This window comes from Scomber scombrus, chromosome 8 (assembly GCF_963691925.1).
Source record: "Scomber scombrus chromosome 8, fScoSco1.1, whole genome shotgun sequence".
NCBI classification, from domain to species: domain Eukaryota; kingdom Metazoa; phylum Chordata; class Actinopteri; order Scombriformes; family Scombridae; genus Scomber; species Scomber scombrus.
Genome location: NC_084977.1, coordinates 27742049 through 27757042, shown reverse-complemented (window position 1 = coordinate 27757042; position 14994 = coordinate 27742049). Strand labels below are relative to the sequence as shown.

The 14994-nt window shown below is 35.9% G+C and overlaps 1 protein-coding gene across 5 annotated transcripts in view; it reads left to right on the top strand.

Moving 5' to 3' along the window:
* LOC133985167 (complement factor H-like) overlaps positions 1 to 14994 on the top strand; it is a 47638-nt gene that overhangs the window by 29837 nt on the left and 2807 nt on the right. For 3 of the 5 annotated variants that reach the window (XM_062424756.1, XM_062424758.1, XM_062424754.1), the window contains 2 exons: positions 129 to 308; positions 566 to 898. The exons of 1 other annotated variant lie outside the window; for it this stretch is intronic. In XM_062424756.1, the coding sequence (XP_062280740.1) occupies positions 129 to 308; positions 566 to 759 (374 nt within the window). In that variant the 3' untranslated portion in view covers positions 760 to 898. Of the gene's footprint in view, positions 1 to 128; positions 309 to 565; positions 899 to 14994 lie in introns of those variants that run through there. One more of the 5 variants, XM_062424759.1, reaches the window with a different exon arrangement.

Below are 14994 nucleotides of genomic sequence, written 5' to 3'. Positions count from 1 at the left end.
GACTGCAATAAGATTAGGAAACATAATTCTGCTGAGATTACTGGACCCTTAATAATAGCATATTATAATGAGAAAATGTTATTGCACCTCAATAATATTTTAAATTGTTATCATACACATTTTTTTAGAACCTTTGGGTTGCGGACGGCCACCTTTCATTGAAGATGCAGACACCACAACCTCTTCTAAAAGAGGCTACGACCATGAGGAAAGGGTTGAATACAGGTGTCAGAACTACTACATCATGAAGGACGGGCCTTACAAAACCTGCTTCAATGGTGAATGGATTGGAGAGATGAGATGTCTCAGTAAGTCATGATTTCCTTTATGTTGTCACGTCTTATTATCAGCTTGTCAATCAACTAACTGTAAAGCACTTCGAACTACACTAGCCTGTATGAAAGGTGCTATATAAATAAAGTTTGATTGATTGATTGATTAATATGATACTGATTATGTACTAAATGTATTTTTTTACCCACGACTGGTATTAATCATACATGGAGTATGTTGTACAGTCAGTCATCACATGAATGTAATACTATTCATCTGTTATCTCTTACAGAACCCTGCACTGTGGATTCAGCACTCATGAACAGTCATAATATCGACTTCCTATACATAGATCGAAATAAGCTGTATTCAGTACATGATGATTCAATGTCATTCAAGTGTAAAGGAGGAACAAGACATGATGGCAGAGTGGGAATGCGTCCGAGATGTAATGATGGTGTGATGCAGCTGCCAACTTGCCATTAAGCGTTTTAGCCTGCTGGAAATGATGAGCATGAACTGGCTAGAAAAGCATGTAAAAGATAATCAGAGTTAAGTTGTGTACTAATCCACTGTCTGTACTTCAGTGTTGTGTTTGGCAATTTTAATAAAAACATTTACATTATGTTCACTCTGTCTGTTTTTATGCCTCTAAAATCAAACGCATGTGTATTTACTATCAGAATAAAGCCTTTGTGCCCCTTCTTGATTCTTTAAGGGAGAGTCAGGTGAGTTATTCTCGGGAAAATGCTTCATATACTTCATCTCAATAATGAATGCATCCTCAATAAGAAAACCATTCTTTTTGTAAAATATATTTTGAAAATATATTTTGAAATAAATCCAATGACAATAACTTAATGATTATCAACATAAAGAGGAAAGGTTTACATTTACTGTGTCTAGAAACTGTTCACTGCCAATTCAAACTGTTCAAATCAAATAATAAATGAATATTATAATTGTTATTATAATATTAAATTGTCACCAAATCCCATGAAAATACCAAAACTACTAATACATTAGTTTGTCCCTCAAGACTTTTTGGCCTGTGTTGTACTCAACCCCAAGCCCATTTGTTCTTTCTTAAGATACAAATCTTTTTTTTTAAAACAAGGGGTCACAAGTGTATTGCAGCAAACATTACTTCAGCCTCAGATTTTCGGCACGAGTGAGATTCATGACAGCAGGACGATATATGAGCAATCAACTCGAAACAGGGTGCCCATGTTGACCATAATTGCTCATGCCATAGTCTGCCAGTGTATCACCGTGGCTCACTGATGTATTTTTAATAGTTTTTGGACATCAATGGAGACAACAATCATGGGATTTGTTGACAGAAAAAATATATTTTATGGCCTGATTTATCCTTTAAGTACTGAAAAAGTCACCGCTGTCACCACCTGTCGCTCTTAACCTTTTCTCATTGCCTGTGAACATAAGCCAAACAATCAGTGACAGCACAAAGTAACAACCAAACAACCAAACTTTTCATTTTTCTGACTGAGAACACATTCCCTTACATATTTGTATGAATTAGATGTGGATGCAGAGAACTTCTGGAGCACTAACTACTGTGAAAAGTTTGTGTGTAGCAATGCTTTGCACAGTACATTGGGCAAGTCCATGTTGTGATGCTCAGAGCACCGTAAGCACATAGGCTGGGGACAAACACACACCAATTCTGCTCAGATGCCTTTAACCCTTCTTTTTCTTCAGCTGTGTAGGAATGTGGGAGGAAATACAGCAGCAAGAGAGAGATGAAAGAAGAGAGTTATTATTTAATTGCCATCTCTTATACATAAAGAAAATAAAGATGAGCTTAATAAACTACAAAAATACTGCAGATTAGTATATTTTTAGTTGTAGACAAGATTTTCTATATGTTTGAGCCATTATGGAACATTTATGTGAGAGACACCTACGTTTATATGACAAAATCCATCACTTTAACAGGTATATAAAGCAAGTAATCCATGTTTGAAAGGGGCATGAGTGTTCAAGAATTAGTTTTAACTCAGACATTGAGAGGTTTGACTCATTATTAACTCAAACAAAAGTCAATAGCTTAAAATTAATATTACAATGTGTCTGTTAGGGTTAGGGTTGGTTAGGGCTTGGGTTATTTGGAAATGTGTGAAAATATGTTTTCTTGCCAATGTGCAGAGAAAAAAACATATTTATTTTTAAATGTTGTAAATCTAAATGATCTAAATAGTGTTAGGCTCTTTTCACCGCTGTAAACCTACTTTTTGATGTTGGCTGGTAAAATGGGTGCATTTATACATCAAAATATTGACTTGTTCAGCTTTTTTTTCCTTCAGTGGCCTGACTGACTGTGTTTAGTTTAGCTGTGACCCCCTACCTGCAGATGGAGGGATTACAGTAAAAGATTTACCTGAAAATGATGATCCCATCCTTCCTGATCACATACACACATTCAGTTGTGATGGTCCTGAGAAATCTCTACTTAGCAGTTCAGTGCTGACATGTGGCATAGATGGCCAGTGGGATACAGGGACCTGTTTTTTTTTTGTTTTTTTTCTTGCTGTAGAGACGAGTGTAGCCCCGATGGGACACAAACCCCTGCGTCAACAGCTTCTTGGTGACCGATTGAAATTTCTGTGTAAATGCATTTTCTGACCTTCTTAGACTAGAAGAAAAATTCCCAGCTGCCACCCTTCAGTTACTTTACCTTTGAAATAATTAAATACTCAGTTAAATCAATACAGAAAAACACAATTTGTGTCGAAATCCTGTAACTTTGGAGGTGAAGTAACCATCTTTCTGTTTTCACAGTGAGTAGAACAGCTTTTGGAAACATTTTGATTGCATAATAATGGCACTGCACAAAATATACACAGCACCGAAATTAAATTTGACACAACTAGCATCTCTTGGCTATCACACTAGCATGTTTTTGGTATAACTATCTAACTACCTAAATGTATTCATTAAAGAACGTCATTTTCAAAGCAAGTTCATGGGGAAAAACAATTATTTAAAGCATCATTAGATAGAGAAGAGAAACAAGTACAAACAAGAAAAGGAAAGGTGGAAAATACTAAATATATAGTAATCTACCTTTACTGGTAATGTGACTCTATGCAGTATTTCCTACAATTAACAGCATTAGTTCGTTATCTGTTGCTGAACCCTGCACTGGGTGTAATGCTGCAATTAGGAAACATAATATTGCATTCAAATTGAAATTTGCCAAAAAGTCCATATTTAGTATATAGAGGTCAGGTTTACCAAAGGAGGATTCATTGATTGATGGTGTGATGACCCTACCCTGTTGCCAGTAAAAACGTAACTTTACTGGAAGTTATGGGTATGAGCTTGCTGGACAAACATGTGAATCATTAACCAGACAAAATAGTCAAGTATAACTTATATTGCATGATCACTCAATATGTGCTTCCTGTCATTAATCATAATATAGGCTATAGTATATATTTCCTCTTTAAGTATAGTCATATACAGTGGATAGACTGTCTTTAACTTGCCATTTATTAATCACTCATGCCTTGCAATGAAATCATTGTTTAATTTAATGAAAAGTCCCCCTTCATTCAAAAATATTTGCTCATTTTCATACAATTATCTGGCAGCAGACGCCATATGACGTGGGCCTACTCAACACATGTTTGACCCATTCATTACAGCTGTCGCCCTGCTCCCTCACTGTTAGCACAGGTGGCAGTCTGCTATGTAGGACATAAACTTCACTGATAAACCCGAGAATTGCATTCAATAATTACCTGATAAAAAGTAAAGGGACCCTATTATGTACATTTACAGATCTATATTTAAATTCTTTGGCTTTACTGGTATATTTTGCATGACAAAAAAACTCCTTCTTGCCCTTATACTGGCGCTTCTTGCAGCATCTCAGCTCCTTAAACATTACAGTGGGGGCACCACCCAATAAACCTAGTGTGTCTAACAACATTTAACTACATGAGTGAAAATGTAAAGGGAGCACCCCAGTTTAGCTACTGTCCTTGAGGCAAGGCAAGGCAGTTTTATTTATATAGCGCATTTCATACACAATGGCAACTCAATGTGCTTTACATAACTTAACCTCCCACTACTTACCTGTGTTAAAAACCATACAATGAAATTGGAGTACTACTCCAGTAAGGTGCTTCCAGTTAAAAAATAACACATCCTCCACACATTCATAAATATAATAAATTTAAAAAAAAAAAAAAAATGTCACAGTTTTTTGTTTTTTTTAAGTGTTTGAGTCCGTTCAAAGTGTGTATTGGAAATTGAGTTTGAGTTAGTCTGGGTTTTCAGTGATCTGTAACGCTTTTCAGAGGGCAGCAAGTGAAATAGGTGAAATCCTGGTTGAGTAAAGTCTCTGATGATGCCTGGGGCTTTTCTGAGGTAGCAGGTGTTGGCAATCTCTTCCAGGGAGGGGAGAGGACAGTCAATGATTTTTTGAGCTGTACTTATTATATATATAATATTATTTATATTTAAAAGTTTAAATGAATTAAAGAGTTCAACCAATATTGAAAAATACTGTGATTATATTATAAAAGTTAAATATTAGGCTTTGTCTGGCTTTGTTAAACTGTGACCTAATACTGCTTATATTTATATGAGTAGTATGTCTTGTGAAATATGAATTGTACCATTTCATTATTTCATAATACAACTATTTTGTGCTTGTTCTGATTTTTAGGTAATAAGATGCCTACACCTGTACAGATCATCTTTGTGTATACATCAATGTGTACAATTGCAAATGTTTCTAATAAAAAACACATGTTTAGAGGAATGTAGGTGTGTGTAAATAGTGAGGGAGGGTTTTGGGAGAGTTGCCCATGTAACTGAGGATGTTTTTAATGTGTTAATTTAAGACTTTGATCTGAGAGAAAAAACGTTACCTCAGCCACAAATACTCTGATCAGACAGTGATTCCTAAATATAACAACTGCTGGAGCCTGACAATGAGATTCTTTCCCCTTCTTTGGGTTTTTATCCTGTGGCTGAACATAGATAAATCTTTACAACAGAATGGTAAGAATGTAAGATTTCTAGTGTAGTGTTTCTCTGTAGTTGTACTGTATCTGTGTAGCTGATCTTGCAAAATATTCAACGTCATGTAATCAAATATTGAGAACCAAACTCTTTTCTTTTCTTTTTTTAAAACCTTGAGGTGATACTATCTGACAAAGGTGAGGGGAAAAATGTAATGTCATTTATCCACATTAACACTGGGAGAGGGATATGTCTTATTCAGGCACCAGTTTGCAGAGAATCACAACAACAATTTAAACTGTTGTGGAGAAAAAAATTGACTTTTCTCTTGAATTTTGAAGGACCCTTCTAATGGAAACCCCTGTTTTAATGTTTGTTTGGGCACCTGAATATTATTTTAAGAGAGACTTGAAAAATTGTGAATGTGCTCTTTAACAGTTATATGTGTAGAGAAGAACTGTATTTCTAACCTCCAGCAGTGTCTATTTGCTAAGGCAACAGGCAATGGACAAACAAGCCATTATACCAAAGTTTGAAACTACACTAACTTTAGTTACAGGGGCATGATGATGAGATAAAGACGACGAGAAAATGTTTTAAAAAAGGCATTTTTTTTGTCTCATATCAGAATATTTTGTAGTTACACCTCATTTGCCTTCTCATGAACAAATGTTATATGTACAGTCACATGTACAGTACCTGTAATTGAAAATGGTTTTGTCTTGTTACAATAAACTAACAGGCAATATGCTCAATTTCCCAACAAATGCAGCAATAAAATGTAAAGTGGACCGACTAGAAGGAAGCAGACATGAACCTGCTCCCAAAAATGTGTTTTCACCGGGGGAAACTGTAAGAGTCATGTGTGATTAGAAGTACTGGGTTTCTACATCTCAAGAAGTCTCGGCAGTGTCCACTTGCCAAGAGAACAGAGAGTGGACCTTCAGACCAACATGCCAAGATATAAAACTACATACATTTTGGTGCCAGAGACAGATAATCATTCTCCTCTGTATTTAAAAACCCATGGTGATGATGATGATGATGATGATGATGATGATGATGATGATGATGATGATGATGATGATGATGATGATTGATCTGAACCTGATCAATTGATACAACCAATTCTTTCTCTTATTCTCTAGGTTACATGCCTCAATTTGCGACAGCCATATATGGACTAGTGGTGACAGAGATTGACATTGGGTGACACTAGGAGTTTTGACTGTAGGCGAGGCTACAAGAATACAGAGTACAAACTTTCTTTTTGTGACTTCCTGTTTGTATTCCAGCAGTATCTGAGGCTTTAGACACACACACAATACTAGGGGGAGCTTACTGTTAGTTTGGCTCTGCATATTAGATTAGAAAATCACCAGTCTTTTTCCCTTTAAAAGTATTCATTAATGTGGTTGGACACAGGGAGTATGGATATCACGACTACATAAAAATGTTTGTGTTGCAACAAACTAACAAGCAAAATGTTCAATTTCCCAACAAATGCAGAAATAGAATGTAAAGTGAACAGACTCGAAGGAACCACGTTTGACCCTCCTTACAAAAATGTCTTCTCGCCTGGGGAAACTGTAAGAGTCATGTGTGATGAGAAGCACTGGGTTTCTACACCTCAGGAAGTCTCAGTAACGTCCACTTGCCAAGACAATGGAGAGTGGACCTTCAGACCGATATGCCTAGGTAAAAAACTACATACATGTCGTTACCAGAGACAGATAATCATTCTCCTCTGTATTTAAAAACTGATGATGATGATGATGATGATGATGATGATGACGACAACAACAACAACGATGATGATGGTTTATCTGAACCTGATCAATTGATACACACAATTCTTTCTATTATTCTAGAGGTTACATGCTACGATCGGCGACAGCCAAATATGCACTACTGGCAGAGCAGTTGGCGGTGGTCGACACCGACATTGGGTGACACTAGGACATTTAGCTGTAGGCGAGGCTACAAGAGTGCAGATGGTGATAGATCCGTCACATGCACCAGAGATGGGTGGAAACCAGATCCAGCTTGTCAAGGTATTGTGAAGTTAATCTTGTGTTAATTACATTCTTTTAAATTTTCAGTTCATATTTGTGAAAGTTGGGAAGTAGCTCTGAAAAATCAGGGGAAACTGGTAAATAGTCATTTCCTAGTTTAGTACTGAATTTTGTCAAATGTTTTTTCACCCAAGACTAAAATGAGAAGAAATTCACTAAACTTGGGAACTAAATCATGAATTAAAACCTCCTTTTTGTGACTTCCTGTTTGTGTTCCAGCAGTATCTGAGGCTTTAGACACACACACACAATACTAAGGGGTGCTTCCTGTTAGTTTGGCTCTGCTTATTAGATTAGAAAATCACCAGCCTTTTCCTTTAAAAGTATTTATTAATACGGTCAGAAACTTTTATTTTTCTTGACGTTAAAACACAGTAGTAGTGTAGTAGACTTTTCAACTACAAGGAAACAGCTAAATTACGAGTAAATGAAAGAAATTAAACCCAACCTGTTCAGCAATTTGTTTCAATGAACTGTATGTACAAATGTAGAAAATAACCATAAAGTAGTGGGCACATCACAACCACTGTCTGTCTCTTGATGTATTTGCCTGTAAGTTCATACAGTCCAATCCTCCAACAGTTATTTTTGCATTTATATATGTTGAATTTTTATTTTTATTTATCCTCCATATATTCTTTTTTTAATTATTGAAATCATTAAAATCTCTTTTCTAAGAGGCCTCATGTAATATAGAAGCAGTTTGTCATACCGCTATCATTAACAACACTCAGTATGTGCAGCACTGAATAACTGCATCTTGTTTTGTTTGTTTTAGAAATAACATGTGACCGGGAGGATGTCCCGAATACAGATATTGACGGTGATTACAAGCAGAAATACAAATTACATGAACATGTCCGTTATGTCTGCAAGGATGGTTATGAAGGAAGTTTTACTCGTACCTGTGGAGGAAATGGTTGGGTCCGCAATCATTATGAACAATGTACAGGTGAGGAAGAACAAAACACAAAACAGTTTAAATGACAAAGTGTTTTCAAATTATTTTTCTATCCATTTATTTCCATTTCTACATGCATGAATTTACCATCTTGGCTGAGCTTGCTAAACATTCCTCAGTCAATGCCAAACAACTAAGAGTAACCACAAAAACTCCTGCTGAGCATCTGACATCTGTTTTCAGGCTGTATGAAAGCCTTCTTCTTCAGTTGATGAAATCCCTTCTGCAGTCTGAGGACAGCACAACAAATATATATTTTAAATATATCACATATATCATATATATCATAACAGCAGTGAGTGAGAGTGTGCAGGAGCTTTTTTCATTTTTTTGATTGTAGCTTCATCCTACACAGCTGTGCAGAGATTCCTTTCTTTAATTTTTAATTCATATATTCTGGGTTTTTTTGAGGGAGAGGAAGGAGATGTCTTTTAAATGATTTTTAAAAAGATATATTATTTTTTTAAACCCATATGAGACACAATATCATATTATATAATATAATATTCAAAGTAGAGTGTTTTTTTAGCAGCCAAGCATTTTAATTTTGAACAAATTTGTGAAGGCTGACATTGGCTGGGACTCAAACTCAGAAAACAAACAGCCTACATACTCGACACTGAGGGGAGACAATTGTCAGGGCCCGGTTGTGTTGTGGTGTATTTTGTAGGTTTGGTTTTGGTCTTGTCTGCTTCCTGTTTAATTTTGGTGTGTTTCCCTTGTCTTGTGTAGCTTCCTCCCCTCCTGTTTGCCTCCCTTCCCCTAATAAACCCAGTAGAGCTCTGAGATGTACTGACTCAGGTCATATAGTGGAGCCCAGAGTTCAAACTAAACATGGTGAAGCAGCTTTTAGCTGTTATGCTGCACACAACTGGAACAAACTACCAGCAGAACTGAAATCAGCCCCAACTGTGAATATTTTTAAATCCAGGTTAAAGACACGTCTCTTCTCCTGTGCTTATGATTGAGCTCTTTCAAAGCACTTTAAATTGTAATCTTTCATTTGCACTCTATGTCCTTTTAATGATTTTAAAGCAAATCATTATTTTGAGCTGCAACCTTATATTTAATGCTTTATTATAGTATTTTATTTCTCTCTCTTTTTATGTTTCTGTACTTTGTTTTTATTATTAGTGTGTGTGTGTGTGTGGGGGGGGGGGGGGGGGGGGGGGGGGGGGGGGGGGGGGGGCTATGTATGTATGTGTCTATGATTGGGTTTTATTTTCATTTCTGAAATTCCATGTTTTTTTAAAAATGTTTCTGTTGAATGTTTGTTTTATGTAAAGCACATTGAGTTGCCACTGTCAATGAAATGCGCTATATAAATAAAACTGCCTTGCCTTGCCTAATGTGTTACACCTGTGCCTCGTTAGTCTCCAGGATATATATGTGGTGTGTTCTTTCCCTTCTGTGCCAGATCATCTTGTCAATTTCATGTAAGTTTCTTCTCAGTTTTGTGACAGAGTTCCGGCGTTCATATCTTGTTATAAATTCTAGTGTATCGACAAGTTTTGCCTTTTGGATCCTGAGTTTGCCTAGTGATTTTGTATTTCTGCCCTGAGTTTTGGATTTCCCGGTTTTTGACTTTTGGATCGATTAAACTACTGAGAACTCTTCATCCCTGTGTCTCTGCATTTGAGTCCACCTGGTCTGTGCTTGACAACAATGAGACACAGGTGCAACACATTAGGGTGATCACACTAGGGCACTAGGAGAATCAAAGGGTAACTTAACTAACAGAGCTAGGTGTGACAAAATTCAAACAGTAACTGTAATAGTTCATTTGTTTGGGGGATTATTTTTGGCCATTTGGTGCGCTGGTGAATATTTACAGCAGCAGTGTGTGCATGTATGAGGGACTGACTTACTGCTCATGTTCATGGTAATAAAGAAACATGTTCCCCAGTCCTCACTGATATTAAGTTTGGGTTCTTTACTGGACTGTTTTGTTTTCATGCTACATGTTGCACTTTTTACATAATATGATTACATATGTTTATTAACAATACACTTAACTCAATTATTTGAATCCAATGTTCAAACTAGGATGTGAAATGCAGCACCTCAGTCAGTTGTTTTTTTGTTTATTTTTCAGAGATAAAATGCCAAGTTAAACGTGTCCGGCATGCAGACATTGACACACGTACCTCAGAACACAAGTCTGAATACAAGTACAATGAGCAGGTTGACTATGTCTGCAAGAATGGTTATGAAGGACGTTTCACTCTAACTTGTGGGGAAGCACGTTGGATCGGGAATGAACATTGTACAAGTAAGAACATACAATACATAGATGTTTACATATTTATACACTCATTCTGGAGTACCAGAACAACTGATTTAAAGTATCTGAGTTTATAAAGACCTGAGGGAAATCTTGTACATATTTCTTACTAAAATACTGTAGGAGAATGGGGAAAACCTCATCTATTTATGTGTATTACTTCATTATTTAACATGATTTGTTTCAGGTGAACAGTGTGAAAAGCTTGACATCAACAATGCAGACCTGATCCAAAATGAAAAGCAAAGTTACAACCAGGGTGACAGAGTCTTATATGCATGCAGAGATGACATAACCATACGATTTACTATTACCTGTGAGCAAGGTGTTTGGACTGGAGTTCAGAAGTGTGAAGGTAAGAACATACATCTTCAACAAAATTATAGTGTGATTTGAGTAAATATCTCATACTGCACCTAAATCTACAGTCATGTAAAACCAACGTTTGTAGCTGGTGTAATAAAATAAAGGATGTGTATTGCTTAACCAATTTCTGCTTCATGCCCCATCTCTATCATCAAGATGTGCATTTTCAAAATCCTGCTCTCTTCCTCTTTTTGTCATGTGAAAGTCTAACTGCCAAAAAAAAAGTATTTTGCCCTGGTTTTGCCTCTCAGGCAAACTTATATTCTAGCTGTCAAGATATGTCTTCTGGGGAACATAAATGCTTTTATAACTCATGGCAATGAGATATATCAGTCTGTTCCAAAGTTGTGGACTGACAAACAGACCACATTGGTGTCCCTCAAGGGAGCATTCATACTAAAATTACATTGTTACTGTTCTTGGATTGATGCTATTTGGATGTAACTTTCTCTGTTTTTTTTTATAGATAACTTAGCATGTTCCAAACCTGATGTTGCACATGGATTTGCAGTTGAAATAAATGGCACACTGTACTACACCTGCGATCATGGTTTTAAGCTTTCCTCTAAAGGCTGGTGGGGTGAAGCCAAATGTAATGATGGCAAGTGGTCTAACCTGGAACAATGCATTGGTAATACATTTTGAATGTCTTGCTACTATAGTTATAACTTGCATGAAGCTAAGTTTCCGCGGTAACTTGTTGATGTTTTAATTAGCAATCCAAATAAGGTTTTTGAATCAGTAAAGAAGAAGGAAAACTACATTAATATATATATACACACACACACACACACACACACTAAAGTGGGAGGGGAGCCTCAAACAGTCACAAGTTATAATATAAGAAGTTCTATAGGGAGTTTCGTTAAAAAGAAACCAACTGAAAATATATTCAAGCGGAGAACCAAAATAAAAATATAATGTGCTTGTTATGTCTATTACACTGTGTTACCTGGTTTATTTTATCCAGGCTTGAACTCCTTTGAAAGCAGAAGTTTGGTTTAATTATTGCATAATTGTTCCCTACAATATATCTAAGATTCATCATCTTATCCAATTTAGACAACAATAGGTGTGGTGAAGTGCCTATGATTCCTAATATGGAAGTAACATCTGTGAGTGAACCAGACCAAATCATCAGAGTTACTTGTAAGGAAGGATATCGTGCTCAGATTCCCCGCTTAACCTGTCGTGGTGGGAAATGGGATACCAAATGGATACCACACAGAGAAATCTGTAAACGTGAGTCATCTTCAGTTTTATTTTATTAAATGTCATTATTTATTTTAAAAAATGTATGAGATGTATGCTAATACTGCTCATGCTTCATCTCTTGTAGCTATCCAAAGCCTCTGTAAGCCTCCACTTAAAATAGAGAATACGGTTGTTACGACTTCATATCAGAAGGAATACTTGTCTGGCAATAGCGTAACTTATCGGTGCCGCAACAGGTATACAATAGAGGGAGACGACACGATTACATGCGAAGATGGGCAGTGGGAGAAGAAGGACATTTCATGTACACGTACGTACTTTCAAAGCACTTCACAAAACCGCCAAAAGCAAAAGTCACTCATGCATTATGAATGTATAGGAGAAAAAATTAAGTTTTGCATTCAGTGCCATTTTAAAGCAGACATGGATAAGTTCCATTTATAATTCTGATTTTATCTGTGTAGAAAAGGATAAAAATAACTATCTGGCAATAAGAAATGTGTTACATTTATGAATATGTTACAAAAAAGCTGTATTCTTTCCCAGTTGAGCTTTCAATTCATGGAGCACATTTAGCCTGAATTTGACATATTTATCTAATCACATTAAGTTGTGTACTATTTCTGCTATCTGAGAAATAACGCCTTGAGAAAAACTCTTTAACATCTAGATTGTGATTGGAAATCAAGTGGAAAGAATGTTTTTGTAAAATAATACCTTTAAAAACAAAACTGTGATAACTTTATACAATCTAAATGCACATGTCAGGTAACAATGTATTTCTTATATGTTTTTACTCACAAACCATAGAGTCAAGAGGGGATTTCTCAGTAGTGGAACTAGACTGTAAAAGTTGGGGCACAAAATCCACAGTCCTCTTTCTGTGTAAAAATGCATTGTACGGTTTCAGCAGTCTGAGTAAGCTCAATCAAGTCAGTATCTTAGTCTTGCTCGTCACATATAGGTTTATTGGCAGTATTTTATCCCAGGAATACAAAAAAGTATTCATATCACCACAGTTTAGCAAAGGAACTGTCTGGGGAAAAAACAAGGAGGGAATTTATACTAAAAAAAAATGAAAACCACGCTCACACAATTTAGCTAAATCAAAATACTAAAGTCTCATATTAGGTTTTGCTAAACTTCAGAATGCATTTTTGCATAAAACTACAGTAAGTGTGGATTTTGTTACAATTTAAGTCTTTCAACATGTTATGGTTCATATTATGAGTTTGTAAATATGATGAGATTATTCCATTCTCAGGAATATTTAAGGTGTATGTGTCCAAGATGGACATCTGGGTATATATAATATATATACAATTTATAACCGTATATAACATATAACAATAATGTTTTTTATTGAATGTCAAACCATTTCCCATGTGCATATTACCAATTGGGGGAAAATAACCATAAGGGGAATGTTTACTAGGACTATTTAAACCTGCTCACTTGTGTAACACAGAGGAATTATATGAGAAACAAGGTAACAGGAGTTTTGGCAGTTATATTTTCCTTCTATATATATAAGTGGGCTCAAAAATAATAGAAAATGTAAGTTCAAAGTAAGTTCAAAGCATTTTAAAAACTATCCTAACTAATCTTAACTGCATGCAATGAATATTTTACAAGAAAACAACACCTGATGAAGAGTTATGATGCTTTGCCTTAAAATACAATATACTGTATGCATGACACAATACCACGAGTAACAAAAATGAAAAAATTAAATATACTTGGTAAATATTTTAAACAGAGTCGTACAAGACAAAGGTTTCATGTTTCTTAAGTCACCCAAATATCTTCACTTTTTTCTTTAAAAAAAAAAAAAATCATTCAGGTTACATCGAAGCGGATTCATGATTTAAATCCACTGTATGTTGATTCTGAACACCAACATTTTCTCCCACAGCTTCCACTCAGGGACAGTGATGCTGAATTTGTTGGAGTACCACAGAAATCTCAATAAAATGCATGAATAAAGGTTTCTATGGTATTTTTGCATTGGTTGTTTGGTCACAATACCATGAATGAAAACTATATTTTCCTTATGTGCATAATAATCTTGCTACATAATACATGAAGCTGATTCAGACAGTATAATCATTGGTCATGGGGTGACAATGAATGATTCAATCTATGTAATAATCAAATCTGATATTATGAAGCTTTGGCATATTGAATAAAAGAGGAGATAATTGCAAAGATTTGCTTATAGTTTGTTTTTTACTCTAAAAATCAGTTTTCTGTTGCTCATTTGCATGTCACGTCTTCTTTTTATAATATCACTGTGTGGGTCAATTAACCTTGTTGCAGTGTGCACCTCCGTTCTAGTTTGTGAACTAGCAGGCTGCTGGTGAAAAGATCTCACAGTCTGAAGTAGGACATGGGGAGAGGAGCAACAAACAATATTTAAGTTCACTATTGGCACAAATCAGAGCCAAAGAAACAACTAAACAAGTTTTGATCATGTCCCGAAAGCCCTCATTCTCCACGACACAGTATGGTCTTAAGTCTTTAAAAATGAACCGGGCTATTGAAGCCATTATTACCTTAGCTCTAGCCGAGTTGTAGTTTGTTGAGTTTTGGCTGAAATAAAGTCTTGTATGTCTGTCTTTGTGCTAGTGGAGCTAGCCTCCTCATCGCCTGTTTCCCCATGCTGTCTCACTAAGTGAGTGTTGAGATTTGTTGTACTAACGGTGTACTTTAGTGCGATTTTACACTCTTTGCATATACATGTATATACTTTAAGCTTGACGGTGCGTTGTGAATAGTGTCGGTGTCGGACATTTTTATCTTTCCCTCACAAATACAGCTCT